This window comes from Dendronephthya gigantea, unplaced genomic scaffold (assembly GCF_004324835.1).
Source record: "Dendronephthya gigantea isolate DGI-Jeju-01 unplaced genomic scaffold, DenGig_1.0 000013F, whole genome shotgun sequence".
Taxonomy (NCBI): Eukaryota; Metazoa; Cnidaria; class Anthozoa; order Malacalcyonacea; family Nephtheidae; genus Dendronephthya; species Dendronephthya gigantea.
Genome location: NW_021163023.1, coordinates 1,497,879 through 1,511,818, shown reverse-complemented (window position 1 = coordinate 1,511,818; position 13,940 = coordinate 1,497,879). Strand labels below are relative to the sequence as shown.

The 13,940-nt window shown below is 39.5% G+C and overlaps 3 protein-coding genes across 5 annotated transcripts; all 3 read left to right on the top strand.

The window, feature by feature from the left end:
- Window positions 1–879: 879 nt before the first annotated feature.
- Window positions 880–3,369, top strand: LOC114519402 (putative ankyrin repeat protein RF_0381). The gene is made up of 4 exons (XM_028539528.1): window positions 880–945; window positions 1,809–2,418; window positions 2,569–2,772; window positions 3,351–3,369. Exons 2-4 carry the CDS (start codon window positions 1,817–1,819, stop codon window positions 3,367–3,369), a joined length of 825 nt encoding a protein of 274 aa, XP_028395329.1. The 5' UTR covers window positions 880–945; window positions 1,809–1,816.
- Window positions 894–13,818, top strand: LOC114519505 (putative ankyrin repeat protein RF_0381). 3 transcript variants are annotated; one of them, XM_028539649.1, is made up of 4 exons: window positions 5,404–5,503; window positions 10,337–11,649; window positions 12,090–12,219; window positions 12,289–13,818. In XM_028539649.1, exons 2-4 carry the CDS (start codon window positions 10,411–10,413, stop codon window positions 12,915–12,917), a joined length of 1,998 nt encoding a protein of 665 aa, XP_028395450.1. In that variant the 5' UTR covers window positions 5,404–5,503; window positions 10,337–10,410; the 3' UTR covers window positions 12,918–13,818. The 3 variants fall into 3 exon arrangements, with proteins under 3 accessions (XP_028395449.1, XP_028395450.1, XP_028395448.1); XM_028539648.1 differs by lacking the exon at window positions 5,404–5,503 and adding an exon at window positions 894–941 and having other exon boundaries at window positions 12,090–13,818; XM_028539647.1 differs by having other exon boundaries at window positions 12,090–13,818.
- On the top strand, window positions 3,394–4,355 carry LOC114519516 (serine/threonine-protein kinase/endoribonuclease IRE1-like). The gene is made up of 2 exons (XM_028539660.1): window positions 3,394–3,519; window positions 3,589–4,355. The coding sequence occupies exons 1-2, from the start codon at window positions 3,402–3,404 to the stop codon at window positions 4,044–4,046; spliced, it is 576 nt and encodes a 191-aa protein (XP_028395461.1). The 5' UTR covers window positions 3,394–3,401; the 3' UTR covers window positions 4,047–4,355.
- Window positions 13,819–13,940: the final 122 nt, after the last annotated feature.

The window sequence follows — 13,940 nt, the reverse complement described above, 5'->3', positions numbered from 1 at the left end:
TCTGATAGACCTGTCCCATTTGATTGGTTTATATTCCTCAAAGGTTTTAGTAGCCCTGGTGATAGTCAAATCTGAATCTCGCTATTATCACTTGTAAGACAGACGAAGAAGAAGATCCGACATTACCTTGTTCTTTCGTGAATATCTTCAACTCTTTTGCATGAAGCTTTCAATCTTGGATTCCAGTCTCGTTTCTATAACAAGGAAATTAAAGAGAAAATTTATGTGAATATCTGAGAGCTATTTTGTTTCAAAGCAAGAATGTATTGTTTGGGATTTTGATTGTTTGGAGTGCCATTTATTGTAAAGATTCCGAGGCGCTTTTAGAGGCGTATAAATATTCTGACACAGCACAGGATATTGCTCACATTACGGACTGTACCAAATATTTGAACTACATTCATTCTAACTAAAAGAGGGGTCACAGATATTAGAAAACTGTTTGTGACGATCTTAAGAAAGAGACAGTTATAAGAAAGGTTCTATTTTAATAATATATACGATACACACAGTCATCAAACCTTAAACTTTACATGAAAAGTGTCAAAAACGCATTGCTACAAAGTCATATCTTGCAATGTTTGTTGCAAGATTTGGTATTCTTCGTATTCGTGTCAAAAATGTGAATGTGCATGCAAACTTCTAAACGTTGAAGATAAATATTGCCAGATTTTCACTCCAAAAAGGCTGAGAACTAGTTTCGTTTATCGTTTGAAATGCGGGGGAAATCCGTTCTCGACAGGTCGTCTTCAACATCACAGCATGTGGTTGTTTGATAACAAATACCACTGTCGACAACACCTGATTTTGTTGGAAGATTAGGTTTGATTCGCCGAAAACGAAGATGACAAAATTTTGATCTAAATTATTCGTTTCAATCTCGAAGCTGTATCGACGCTCTTTATTATGATGTAGAACATAAACCATTGAACTGATTGAAGGTGGGTAAGTAGATTATAATCACAGTAATTTGGTTCAGCACTGCAGAAATCAGAAGCGACTAAAAATCATGTTATGGTTGAGTCGCATATTTGTGCAATGCATTGTGTCGCATTATTAAACTGCCAAACTAACTTTAAAGAATTCTTGTAGAATTCTACATCAGTGAGTTAAGAAGTATTCATGTCAACCTCCGAGGCATTTAGAAACGAATGTGAAAAGTGAGCCTTGTAGTCAGGAACGAAAATCTATTCGTCGTGTGTCTGAACATTTGATTTCGTTCTAAGCCAATGAACGTGTTTGCATAGATTTTTCCTCTTGACGAATAAAAATGCTGAAATACGACTGACAATTTTAGGGAGAATATTGCCGTCTTCTCATGTATTTGTACAGAGCCGTCGTTAGAAGTTTAAATAGCGTGTTGATTCATAAATCTATGACTTTGTTTATATAGAGTTAAGTAATCGCTGATCAAAGAAATCAGTCAGGCATAGCACGAATGAATATACACTCTCTAATTGCACTATTATAATTGCACTATTTATTTTTCACTTCCACGGGTGCTTCTTTGCTAAGCTAAGCCACTGATGTATAAAAATTCCTGAAGTGTGTCGTCTGAACAATCAGCCACAAGTAACGTTTAGCTCAACTGATAGATCTCGTGTGCTTCAGCTATAAAGCCTCTATCCAAGCGGACCGTAAAATTTTGCTGAAAGTCGAACAACGACTAATCCCAACGAAACTCACTAGGTTTAACCACTGCTCATGTTGTTCACCTTTGAAACAATAGAAAAATGAAATTCTTAACCGCTCAAGGGCTCCCTCGAAATGATATTGTCTCATTTTTACGTTCTTAACCTTTGTAATAGAAATTTCCATGGAGCACAAAGCAAGTGGAAGTACAAGTGTCCGCGAATATGGTTCGAAACATTTTCGAGACGATGAAATAACTTCTCAGAGTCCAATGCAGTCTACATCATTAGCAATTGTAAAGTTTTTGGTTGAATATTGTGCTGCTGACTTAAGTTGTAAAGATGAGTTGGCCAGAACTGCTTTACATCATGCTGTTGATGTTGGTGAAAAAGACATTGTGAAATATTTTGTTGAACAATGTGGCGCTGATGTAAATGACAAGGATAAAAGAGGGAGGACAGCGCTGAACTATGCTGTTACTGAAGGTTCGCTAGAAATAGTAAAATATATTGTTGAACATGGCGCTGATGTAAATGACAAGGATAAAAGAGGGTGGACAGCGCTGAACGATGCTGTTACTATAGGTGCTCTAGAAATGGTAAAATATCTTGTTGAACATGGCGCTGATGTTAATGACAAGGATACATACGGATGGACAGTGCTTCACTATGCTCTTATTAAAGGTACGGTAGAAATAGTGAAATATCTTGTTGAACATGGCGCTGATGTAAATGGCAAGGATACATACGGATGGACAGTGCTTCGCTATGCTGTTACTAAAGGTACGCTAGAAATTGTGAAATATCTTGTTGAAAAGGGCGCTGATGTAAATGGCAAGAATACTGACGGAATGACAGTGCTGCACACTGCTGTTACTCAAGGTAGGCTAGAAATAGTAAAATGTCTTGTTAAACATGGTGCTGACGTAACTCTTAGAAGTGAACGTAGCGTTCACACTCTTGGCAATGACATCCTGAAGATGGCTGTTGTAAAAAATTCAGTTGCTTTGGTCAATCTTCTGTTGGAAAAGATCATCGCTGTGTGGAGAGCTGGAACATTGTTGGTTGAAGGAAGACAAATGAGTCTTCTTGAATGGAGTATTTACCTTGGTTATGATGAAATTACAACTATCCTCAAAAGGTACGTAAATCATCGTGAGAAGATTCAGATGTTGAAAACAATGAATTGCAACAAGTTAGAAGAGGTAAATATTTTTTTAAATATATAAAATGTTATTATAATAACTTGTAGGTACACCACGTAAGTATTAAATACTGCAAAGCTTTCGGTGGTGTACCTACAAGTTATTATAATTACTAAAGTCGCCATGCAATCATACAAGAATTGCAACAAGTTAGAAGAGGTAAATATTTTTTTAAATATATAAAATGTTATTATAATAACTTGTAGGTACACCACGTAAGTATTAAATACTGCAAAGCTTTCGGTGGTGTACCTACAAGTTATTATAATTACTAAAGTCGCCATGCAATCATACAAGAAAATTATTATATAAAATGTTGTTTCAGTGAGTTTAGGCAATAACCAGGGGTAATATAGAACGTTTATGATCCACGACGTGGTAGCTCGACAACGCGCATTTGGATTCGTCCCGGTTTAACCAGGCTCGTGTGATGTGTGAAAACTGTTACAAGATTTATTCCTTCATTTATTCAAACACTCGAATGCTTTTTGTTGTGTTTTTCCTCTCCGCACAGAAAATCAATTCTTTTTTAATTATAATTTTCTCCCCATAGACTGAAACACCGATGCAGGCTTTTGTCGCAGAGAATCAATTCAAAATTGGTGCTGGTGGTTTTTCTTGTGTCTATGTTGGTCTCATGAAGGATGGAAGTGAAGTTGCTGTTAAGAGAATTTTGGTACAAAGTAAGGATGAAACAGTTGAAAACGAAAAGGAAATCATGAGTCTAATTGAAACAAACTCTCCATTTATAGTGAAATATCGACATTTTCACCGTGACGATACCTTCATGTATCTTATTGTTGATCTTTGCGAAGAAACCTTGAGGGAACTTGTTCAAGCATCCAGTATTAAACATCTACAAGAGCATGGTCCACGAATGATTAAAGAAATTCTATCAGGACTTGAATTTCTTCATGGTAAAGGAATATTGCACAGAGATCTAAAACCATCAAACGTCCTGGTTGATATCGAAGGCCGCATGAAATTGGCAGACGTTGGAATAAGCCGCGTTCTAAATGAAGATGAAACGACAGTTGAAACAGATGCTAAAGGTACTCGCGGATGGATGCCACCGGAAGTAATTGAAGCCATAAAGAGAAACGAAAAGGGTCGTTTCAAAAGGAAATCAGATGTCCATGTCGTGGGTATGATTGCTTTTTACGTGTTAACCAAAGGTGAACATCGTTTTGGATCTGAATTAGTCGAATGAAAAATATTTCAGAGGATAATCCTGTCAATTTGGAGAAACTTGGTGACCACGAAGCTCGTAGGTTTGTGTCGTGGTTGATTAATCACAAGATTGATGATAGACCTCACGCTCACGAAGTACTGAGGGATTCCTTATTAAGCAAACCACAAGGAACACAGCAAGCAATTAAACAACCAACCACGACGTTTGTTTTTGATTAGGAATCCTTCCTAGCCTAATTTTGTCCTTGAAGAGGGAATTTGGAGCGACACAAGGGCGACAGAACATAGCTAATTTTAAAATAATTATCACAATAATATAGTAGAGGGGGGAGGGACAGCCACAGTTTGTCCTTGAAGGGGAACTTTCGAGCGACACAGGGGCGACAGAACATAGCTAATTTTAAAATAATCATCAAAATAGTATAGTAGAGGGGGGGAGGGGACAGCCCAAGTTTGTCCTTCAAGGGAAAACTTGGAGCGACAAAAATTCGACACAAGGGCGACAGAACTAGTTGCATCAGCAATAATGCAATGCTGAACGCAGCCGCCGTGGATTAGCATTTCGTAGACGGTCGGTAGCAACTTTGATGGTCGGTAGCATCATTTACCGTTTCGGAAGTCGCCGTGCACTTCGCGACACTTTCCGAATAAAAAATCGACAAGAAGGTATTCTAATTATTTACGAATTTGCTGTATCGGCATGATTCTCAATCCTATTTCAATCATCCTGATAATAGTTTAGCAGAATGTGCTGTAGTTCTTATATCCAGTTAAAACAAATATATATATATATTTCTTACACTTAAAATATCCTTGTCATAAAGAGCCTAACAGAACGTGTGGTTGGTTCAGGTAGAACCTCAATATGACAGTCTGCAATATATTGTACACTATTTGAAAGAAAGATTTCATAACTGAGGGGCTGTTCACATGAGCCAGATTACCAAGATGACTTTAAAAAAGCTGTTTGGACAATCGAGAACTAACTAGGCTAACTATCCATTTGTCATAACGTCTTTAAAATTATAGGATTATATTTGTTCGTTGCGAGAACGATTTTGCAATTTTTGCTAGAGACTAACTGTAAATAGTTAATAGTCCCAGATTTAATGGACGCTGTATCGCCTGCGACATGAACTATGCTGTATGGAAGGTGTTAAGATAGAGCAAGAAGCAGTAGAGACTTGGTGATTGTTTTGATTTACACTTCTTTTGCTGACAAAGAGTAAAAAATATAGAATTGCAGTACGCAGAAGCTTTGTGGTGTTATAGATGCTCCAGGTCTCTGGCTCCAGGTTTAATCTGGAGCATCAAAGCGGAAATTGGATCTTACTGGTTTATTGGCTATTGTAAAATACGACAGACGACAGGTGATTTTGACGACAGAGAATTTTATTCCATATATTTGTTTCATTTTCGATGCTGTAACGAGAATCTTTATTATGATGTAGAACTTATATAAACCATTTAAAGTGGGTAAGTAGATTATAATCACAATGATTTGCTTCAGCACGGCAGAACTCAGAAGCGAGTAGAAATCATGTTATGATCGAGACGAGCAGCATATATTTGTGCGAGGTTTGTGTGTCACATTCCCGTGTGATTACCACACTACACGAATATTATTATATCAGTGAATCAAGCAGCGTTCATGTTAACCTCAGAAACCTATTTTCTATTTGAAGTAGAAGTATTTTGTTAAAGCCGTTTATTGGGGTCGGCGTTAGATCATATTGAACTAACGTACATGACGTCATAAAATTTTCAATAACCCTAACCCTAACCGTAATTAAGGTAAAGCCAGAGATACTATTACATAAGTATATGATCACTCCTATACTGGGTATGACTGTATGAGGGTAACAGACACTTACACTTTCGTGTACATTTATAAATGTATAAATGTATCATTCATCGCCATTTTTATTTTATCATTTTTATGAACCAGCTCTAGAAAGACTTCATGTAAGACTTCTGTTATTACACTTCCGTTATTGCAAAATTTATGACGTCATGTACGTTAGTTCGATATGATCTAACGCCGACCGTTTATTGGCACGGAACGTGTTTCCACAATGAAATTACAAAACTTCTCGATCTCTTTTTCAAATTTCCTGAAATCTCCTGCCAATAATCTGATTTTTCCTGCAAAATTTCCAACATTTTAAATGTTTTTTCGCTATTAGAATATACTTATTTTTCATGAAAGGCAAAGAAGAACCGCTCACAACTGTCAGAGAACCTGTAGTATATTGATATTATACGTAGTTAAGTCACGTGGTTAATCTAGTAACCCGGATGACCACGAGGGATTTGGGGTCTTTGGGGAACGAGCTGAATAGGCGTGTAGTATGTAAAATATGTACTAAATAAAGACTAAGGAAAACCTCTACATTGCGGCGACGGAAATGGGATCTAGGTCCCTACAATAACACAAACTGGTACATACAATAACAAGTCAAACAAAATCGAAAGAAAAACGGAGAATATGGCAGTGGCTTTACCCAATTTCGCTGAATTCGATGTTCACTCAGACGGAGCAGTGGATACTCGCTGGAAGAAATGGCTCACTCGTTTCAGAAATCTTCTGCTAGCATTAGCTGTAGACGACGCCAAAAGACAAAGAGCTCTTTTGTTGCACTATGCTAGAGAAAGCGTGAATGAAATATTCGAAACACTGCCCAATACAATTTATGCTGGAGAAGACGAAAATCCGTTCGCAAAGGCTGTTACGGCACTTACAAACTATTTTACTCCCAAGAAGAATGGAGAATACGAGGTATATGTATTTCGTAAAGCCAAGCGAGAAAGCGACGAGAATATACTAGCGTTTCACACTCGTTTGTGACGGCTAGCTATCACTTGTGAATTTGCAGACACGGACATAGAGATTAAAACACAAATCGTGCAGAGTTGTTTGTCGCGCAAACTTCGCATGAAAGCTCTACAAAACCACGAGATGACCTTAACACAGCTACTCGACGCCGGTAAAGCCATGGAAATGTCAAAGTCTCAAGCAGACAACATCGAAGGCAAGCCAGATATCAATAAATTGGCGAAGAAACACGCCACAGAACACTTGAAATCGAAATATGTTGACCGGAAGTCAAACGGCGAGAATTCACGCGACCGGAATAAAACACCCGGCGACAGTCGCAAATGTCGGAACTGTGGCAAAGGATATCCACATCCGAGCTGTATGTAGATCCAAAAAGTATAGTAAGCGAAACGAACCTAGGCATCAGAAACGTGATATTCAACCCATAGTTGACGAAGACGCCAGTTCAGAAGAATCGGATGATATTGGTTATGCATTTTCTCTCATTGGCTCTGGTAAAGAACAATTGCAACCCATGTTCAAAGTTAGCATTCAAGACACTCCAATGACAATCATGGCTGATTCTGGTGCAAGTGTAAATGTGTTGGATGAGAAAGATTATTGAGCGTTATCAACCCCCTCTGAGCTTCAGAAAACAACAGTAAAAATATATCCTTACAAGTCAAGTGAATCTCTTACAGTCTTATCGAAGAGTACTGTTTCACGTACGCCAGCAGCTGGAGAAACAGCTCAAATGTGACGAGGAACTTGGAGTTGTTGAACGAATCGAAGGCCCTACACCGTTTGTATCGCCTATCGTGGTGGCACCTAAACCAAAGTCCCCTGGACAAGTCCGCGTTTGTGTAGATATGCGCCAGGCGAATCAAGCCATTAAGCGGGAACGTCATGTGACACCTACCATCAAGGAGATCATGGAGACTTGAACGCAGCCAAAATATTCCGCAAACTGGATCTCAACCAAGGCTACAATCAACTCGAGTTGGCGCCTGAATCACGATACATCACTACGTTTGAAACACACCTGGGCTTGATGCGATACAGGAGTTTAATTTTGGCATTTCGAGTGCGGCTGAAATCTTTCAAAACGTGATCCGAGAAACTCTCGAAGGCATCCCCGGGGCGTTCAATATTAGCGATGACATCTTGGTCTTTGGCAAGACACAGAGTGACCATGATCACAGCCTTGAGGCAGTCTTTCAGCGGCTCAAAGAACGTGCGTGTGAATTCGGCAAAACCAAAGTCGAGTTCTTTGGCTACGACCGTATCAGATCACAGTCCACTACCGGAAAGGCGAAGGGAACCCGGCCGATTACCTATCACGCCATCCCTCGAAACATTCCACTGCTGTCAGCCGAGAAGAAAAGATCGCCGAAGGGTACGTCAATTATATCGCCATAACTTCAACGCCAAACGCGCTAACAGTTCAAGAGATTGAAGAGGCTACCGAAACCGATGCAACACTACAAGCAATAATGACGGCGATAAGAACAAACAACTGGCACGAAGGATCAAAGCAACCTGGCATAGATACAGCAGATTTTGCAGCATGGCAGAAAGTAAAGGACGAACTGACGGCAAGCGTGAATTTTCAGGTTATCCTTCATGGAACAAGAATAGCTATACCCAAGAAGCTACAAGACCACGTAATCAACTTAGCCCACGAAGGTCTTTAGGGAGTGGTCAAAACGAAATCATTGCTACGCGAAAATGGTGGAGAAGAAAGTCCGGTCATGTAGCCCGTGCTTGGTCTCAACACCTGAGTCCAAACGTGAACCGCTCCTGATGTCTCCGCTTCCAAAAGCTCCCTGGTCAGAAGTCAGCATGGACTTTGCCGAGCTTCCAACCAAAGAATACCTTCTGATAATTACGGATGATTACTCCAGATACCCCGTTGTCGAAACTGTCAAGTCTACTTCAGCAAGTACGGTTATTCCAATGGTAGACAAAGTATTCTCTGAATTTGGCATACCAGACGTGGTCAAGACGGACAACGGACCGCAATTCAACAGCAGTGCATTTCAATCTTTTGCACGGACCCTCGGTTTTAAACACCGGAAGGTAACCCCTCGATGGCCAAGAGCGAATGGCGAGGTCGAACTATTCGTACGAACGGTCAAGAAAGTAATCAAGACTGCGAATGTCGAGCGCAAGAATTGGAAACAAGAAATGTACGGAGTTTAAAGCAAGCCAACTAGAGTCAACAATACGAGAAAATGATCGTAAAGCAAAATCGAAGATGAAGAAATACGCCGACGCCAAAGCGTATGTTCAACCGTCCACAATTGAGAAAGGTGACACAGTGTTCGTCAAACGCGACGATTCAGAGAGAAAGCGAGATACTCCTTACCGACTCGAGCCGTACGTCGTTATTTCAAAGAATGGTTCGATGGTGACAGCAAGCAATAGAAACGGAACAGTTACCCGCAACTCATCGTACTTTAAGAAAGCACCGACCCAAGATCACGATGAAGAGTCAAGTGATGACGAGGATTTCGCTGATCCAGTGTGTCAACCTGAGGTATCTGAGTTTGAAGCTCCCGAGGTACATCGCTACCCCCGACGAGCGCGAAGGCATCGTGAAACGGAGGACAATTCGAACAGTCATTGAACTTGATAGAAACTATATATATAACTTCTAAGACATTTATTCAGAGCGTTGTGTTAGATTTGAACTCATACTTATTTTGAACTTTTAGCGTACTCTAGCGTCGGAACGTTTAAGTCCTGAGCTTTGAGCTTCGTCTCTTTGCATTTTCTAATTTGGGGAGGGATGTAGTGTATTGATATTATACGTAGTTAGGTCACGTGGTTAATCTAGTAACCCGGATGACCACGAGGGATTTGGGGTCTTTGGAGAACGAGCTGACTAGGCGTGTAGTATGTAAAATATGTACTAAATAAAGACTAAGGAAAACCTCTACAGAACCCTAACACTTTTTTATTTTAATGTTGAATAAAAATATAACAAACCGCCTTCTTCTGCACAGGATTGCCGACTGCCGATTCATGACAATATAGACAATCTCGATTTGTAGTAATTAGCCTGATTTGTCCAAAAACGCAGACCCTACCAAATGCACTGCTACAAACTACACCCACACCCCATAGCAGTCCAGTAATTAGAACTTATTAGTGTATTTTAATCGTTTTTAAGAATCTCCTTAGATTCCCCGAATTTTTCTAGATTTCCTGAATTTTCCTTTATCCTGATTTTGTCCTTTTTGGCAGTAAATTTTCCTGCAAACAGGAATTTTCCTACATTGTGGAAACACTGCACGGCTAAAATTGGCACTCGAAGTCTCGAATCCAATTTTATTAGTGCTCAGGCTACGAATACACAGGCCGAGCACGGATGAAACATTCTACAACGTTTACACACGATGATTAGATAACTAGTTGTAAACCATTTGGATCCATAAAGAATATAATTGTTTTACACTCTGAGTAAAATTTCTCTTTCTCTTCTAAAGTCGAACCACAACTATTCCCAACGATACTCACTAAACTTCACCACTGCCACGGCTGGTTGTTCTTAACGTTTAAAATGGAAATTGATATGAAGCAAGAATCAAGTGGAAGTACAAGTGTCCGCGAATATGGTTCAAAACATCTTCAAGACGATGAAATAACTTCTCAGAGTCCAATGCAGTCTTCATCATTCGCAATTGTGAAGTTTTTGGTTAAATATTGTGGTGCTGACTTAAGTTGTAAAGATGAGTTGGGCAATACTGCTTTACATCATGCTGTTGATGTTGGTGAAACAGACGTGGTCAAATATTTTGTTGAACAGTGTGGTGCTGATGTAAATGCCAAGGATAAATTAAAGTGGACAGCGCTCAACTATGCTGTTTTTAAAGGTACGCCGGAAATGGTGAAATATCTTGTTGAACATGGCGCTGATATAAATGGCAAGGATACATACAGATGGACAGTGCTTCACCATGCTGTTACTAAATGTACCCTAGAAATAGTGAAATATCTTGTTGAACACGGCGCTGATATAAATGGCAAGGGACCATACGGATGGACAGTGCTTCGCCATGCTCTTACTAATTGTACCCTAGAAATAGTGAAATATCTTGTTGAACATGGCGCTGATATAAATGGCAAGAGTACTGACGGTTGCACAGTGCTTCACTATGCTGTTAACAAAGGTGAGGTAGAAATGGTAAAATATCTTGTTGAACATGGCGCTGATGTAAATGGCAAGGGTACTAACGGGTTGACAGTGCTTCACTATGCTGTTAACAAAGGTGAGGTAGAAATAGTGAAATATCTTGTTGAACATGGCGCTGATGTAAATGGCAAGGGTACTAACGGGTGGACAGTGCTTCACTATGCTGCTAATAATGGTGAGGTAGAAATAGTAAAATATCTTGTTGAACATGGCGCTGACGTAAATGGCAAGAATAAATACGGATTGACAGTGCTTCACGATGCTGTTTCTAAAGGTACGCTAAAAATAGTGAAATATCTTAATAGATTAGAAATTGTCAAGTATTTAGTTGAAAAGGGTGCTGACGTGACTCTTCACACTCTTGGCATTGACATCCTGAAGATGGCTGTTGAGAAAAATTCAGTTGCTTTGGTCAATCTTCTGTTGGAAAAGAACATTGCTGTGTGGAGAGTTGGAACATTTCTTGTTGAAGGAAGACAAATGAGTCTTCTTGAATTGAGTATTCATCTTGGTCATGATGAAATTGCAACTATCCTCAAAAGGTCCGTAAATCATCGTGAGAAAATTCAGATGTTGAAAACAATGAATTGCAACCAGTTAAAAGAGGTAATGTTTCAAACATACATGAGATATTTTAAAACCGAGCCGTACAAGCTATACTTGATAATTCGAAATATGTCTTTCTGCAGGGAAGTAGGAACCCGGGAAGGGGGGGGGGCAGGGGGCACGTGCGACCCCAAAATTTTTCAAGGGACAAAAAGTGCTCTTTTTAATAACCAAAAGTGCCCCTGGAAGCTGGTACCCCCCTAATCTCTGGATGCTTCGTACGCCGCCGTCTATCTGCTAAAATATCATGCAAACGGCCACATCATGCATGGCGGACTTTCTGTCAAGCTATCTCGGAATAGGGTGCCCATGGCAACGACTTCGTATGAAAAACGCCTTAGTAACTGAGCTTTGACTATTTGCCTTCACTGATAACAATGCTCAAATCGTTTTTGCTCCTAACTTTTCACACAAGATAATTTGTGCTTTTTCGTCCACAGACTAAAACACGCATGCAGGCTTTTGTCGCAAAGAATCAATTCAAAATTGGTGCTGGTGGTTTTTCTTGTGTCTATGTTGGTCTCATGAAGGATGGTAGTGAAGTTGCTGTTAAGAGAATTTTGGTACAAAGTGAGGATGAAACAGTTGAAAACGAAAAGGAAATCATGAGTCTCATTGAAACAAACTCTCCATTTGTAGTGAAATATCGACATTTTCACCGCGACGATACCTTCATGTATCTTATTGTTGATCTTTGCGAAGAAACCTTGAGGGAACTTGTTCAATCATGCAGAACTGAACATTTACAAAGGCAAGGTCCACGAATGATTAGGGAAATTTTATCCGGACTTGAATTTCTTCATGGTAAAGGAATATTGCACAGAGATCTAAAACCATCAAACGTTCTGGTTGATATCGAAGGTCGCATGAAATTGGCAGACTTTGGAATAAGCCGCGTTGTTAATGAAGATGAAACGACAGTTGAAACAGATGCAAAAGGCACTCGTGGATGGATGCCACCGGAAATAATTGAAGCAATAGTTAAAAAAGAAAAAAGTCGTTTTAAAAGAAAATCAGACCTCCATGTCGTGGGTATGATTGCTTTCTTCATCTTAACTAAAGGTGAACATCCTTTTGGATCTGAATTAGATCGAATGAAAAATATTTTAGAAGATAATCGTGTCAATTTGGAGAAACTTGGTGATCGCGAAGCTCGTAGGTTTGTGTCGTGGCTGATTAATCACAAGATTGATGATAGACCTTACGCTCACGAAGCATTGGGGGATTCCTTATTTAGCAACACCACAACGAACACAGCGAACAATTAAACAACCAACCTCAACGTTTGTTTGAAATGATGAATGAGGATTAATAAAGGGGGAATTTGGAGCGACACAAGGGCGACAGAACATAGCTAATTTCAAAATAATTATCACAATAGTATAGTAGAGGGGGACAACCCAAGTTTGTCCTTCAAGGGGAACTTTTGAGCGACAAAAATTGGACACAAGGGCGACAGAACCAGTCGCATCGGGCGACAACAAAGCAATGCTGAACGCGACCGCCGTGGATTTGCATTTCGTAGACGGTCGGTAGCAACTTTGATGTTCGGTAGCATCATTTACCGCTTCGGAAGTCGCCGTGCACTTCGCGACACTTTCCGAATAAAAAAATCGACAAGAAGGTATTTTAATTATTTGCGAATTTGCTCTATCGACGTGATTCTCAATCCTATTTCAATCATCCTGATAATAGTTTAGCAGAATGTGCTGTAGTTCTTATTAATAAATTGAATTTAGCTCCAGTTAGAATAAATATATATATTTCTTACCCTTAAAATATCCTTAACACAACGTGTGGTTGGTTCAGGTAGAACCTCAATATTGCAGTCTGCAATATATTATTGTGCACTGTTTGAAAGAAAGATTTCATAACTGAGAGGCTGCTCACATGAGCCAGATTACCAAGATGACTTTAAAAAAGCTGTTTGGACAATCGCGAACTAACTAGGTTAACTAGCCATTTGTCATAACGTCTTTAAAATTATAGTATTATATTTGTTCGTTGCGAGAACGATTTTGCTAGGGACTAACTGTAAATAGTCCCAGATTTAATTGGCGCTGTATCGCCTGCGACATGACTTATGCTGTATGGAAGGTGTTAAGATAGAGCTAGAAGCAGTAGAGACTCGATGATTGTTTTTATTTACACTTCTTTTGCTTACGAAGAGTAAAAAATATATAATTGAAGTACGTAGAAGCTTTGTGGTGTTATAAATGCTCCAGGTCTCTGGCTCCAGGTTTAATCTGTAACTCGAGCTGCAAAGCGGAAATTGGATCTTACTGGTTTAT

What these genes read in the sequence shown, in the direction of transcription:
- LOC114519402 (XM_028539528.1), top strand. Translation starts at nt 1,817, where the DNA reads ATGGAGCACAAAGCAAGTGGAAGTACAAGTGTCCGCGAATATGGTTCG. An exon ending in TATGCTGTTACTAAAGGTAC is followed by an intron (nt 2,419 to 2,568) that starts GCTAGAAATTGT and finishes CGTAACTCTTAG; the next exon opens with AAGTGAACGTAGCGTTCACA.
- LOC114519516 (XM_028539660.1), top strand. Translation starts at nt 3,402, where the DNA reads ATGCAGGCTTTTGTCGCAGAGAATCAATTCAAAATTGGTGCTGGTGGT. An exon ending in TAAGAGAATTTTGGTACAAA is followed by an intron (nt 3,520 to 3,588) that starts GTAAGGATGAAA and finishes CTCCATTTATAG; the next exon opens with TGAAATATCGACATTTTCAC.
- LOC114519505 (XM_028539648.1), top strand. Translation starts at nt 10,411, where the DNA reads ATGGAAATTGATATGAAGCAAGAATCAAGTGGAAGTACAAGTGTCCGC. An exon ending in ATTGCAACCAGTTAAAAGAG is followed by an intron (nt 11,650 to 12,089) that starts GTAATGTTTCAA and finishes TTTCGTCCACAG; the next exon opens with ACTAAAACACGCATGCAGGC.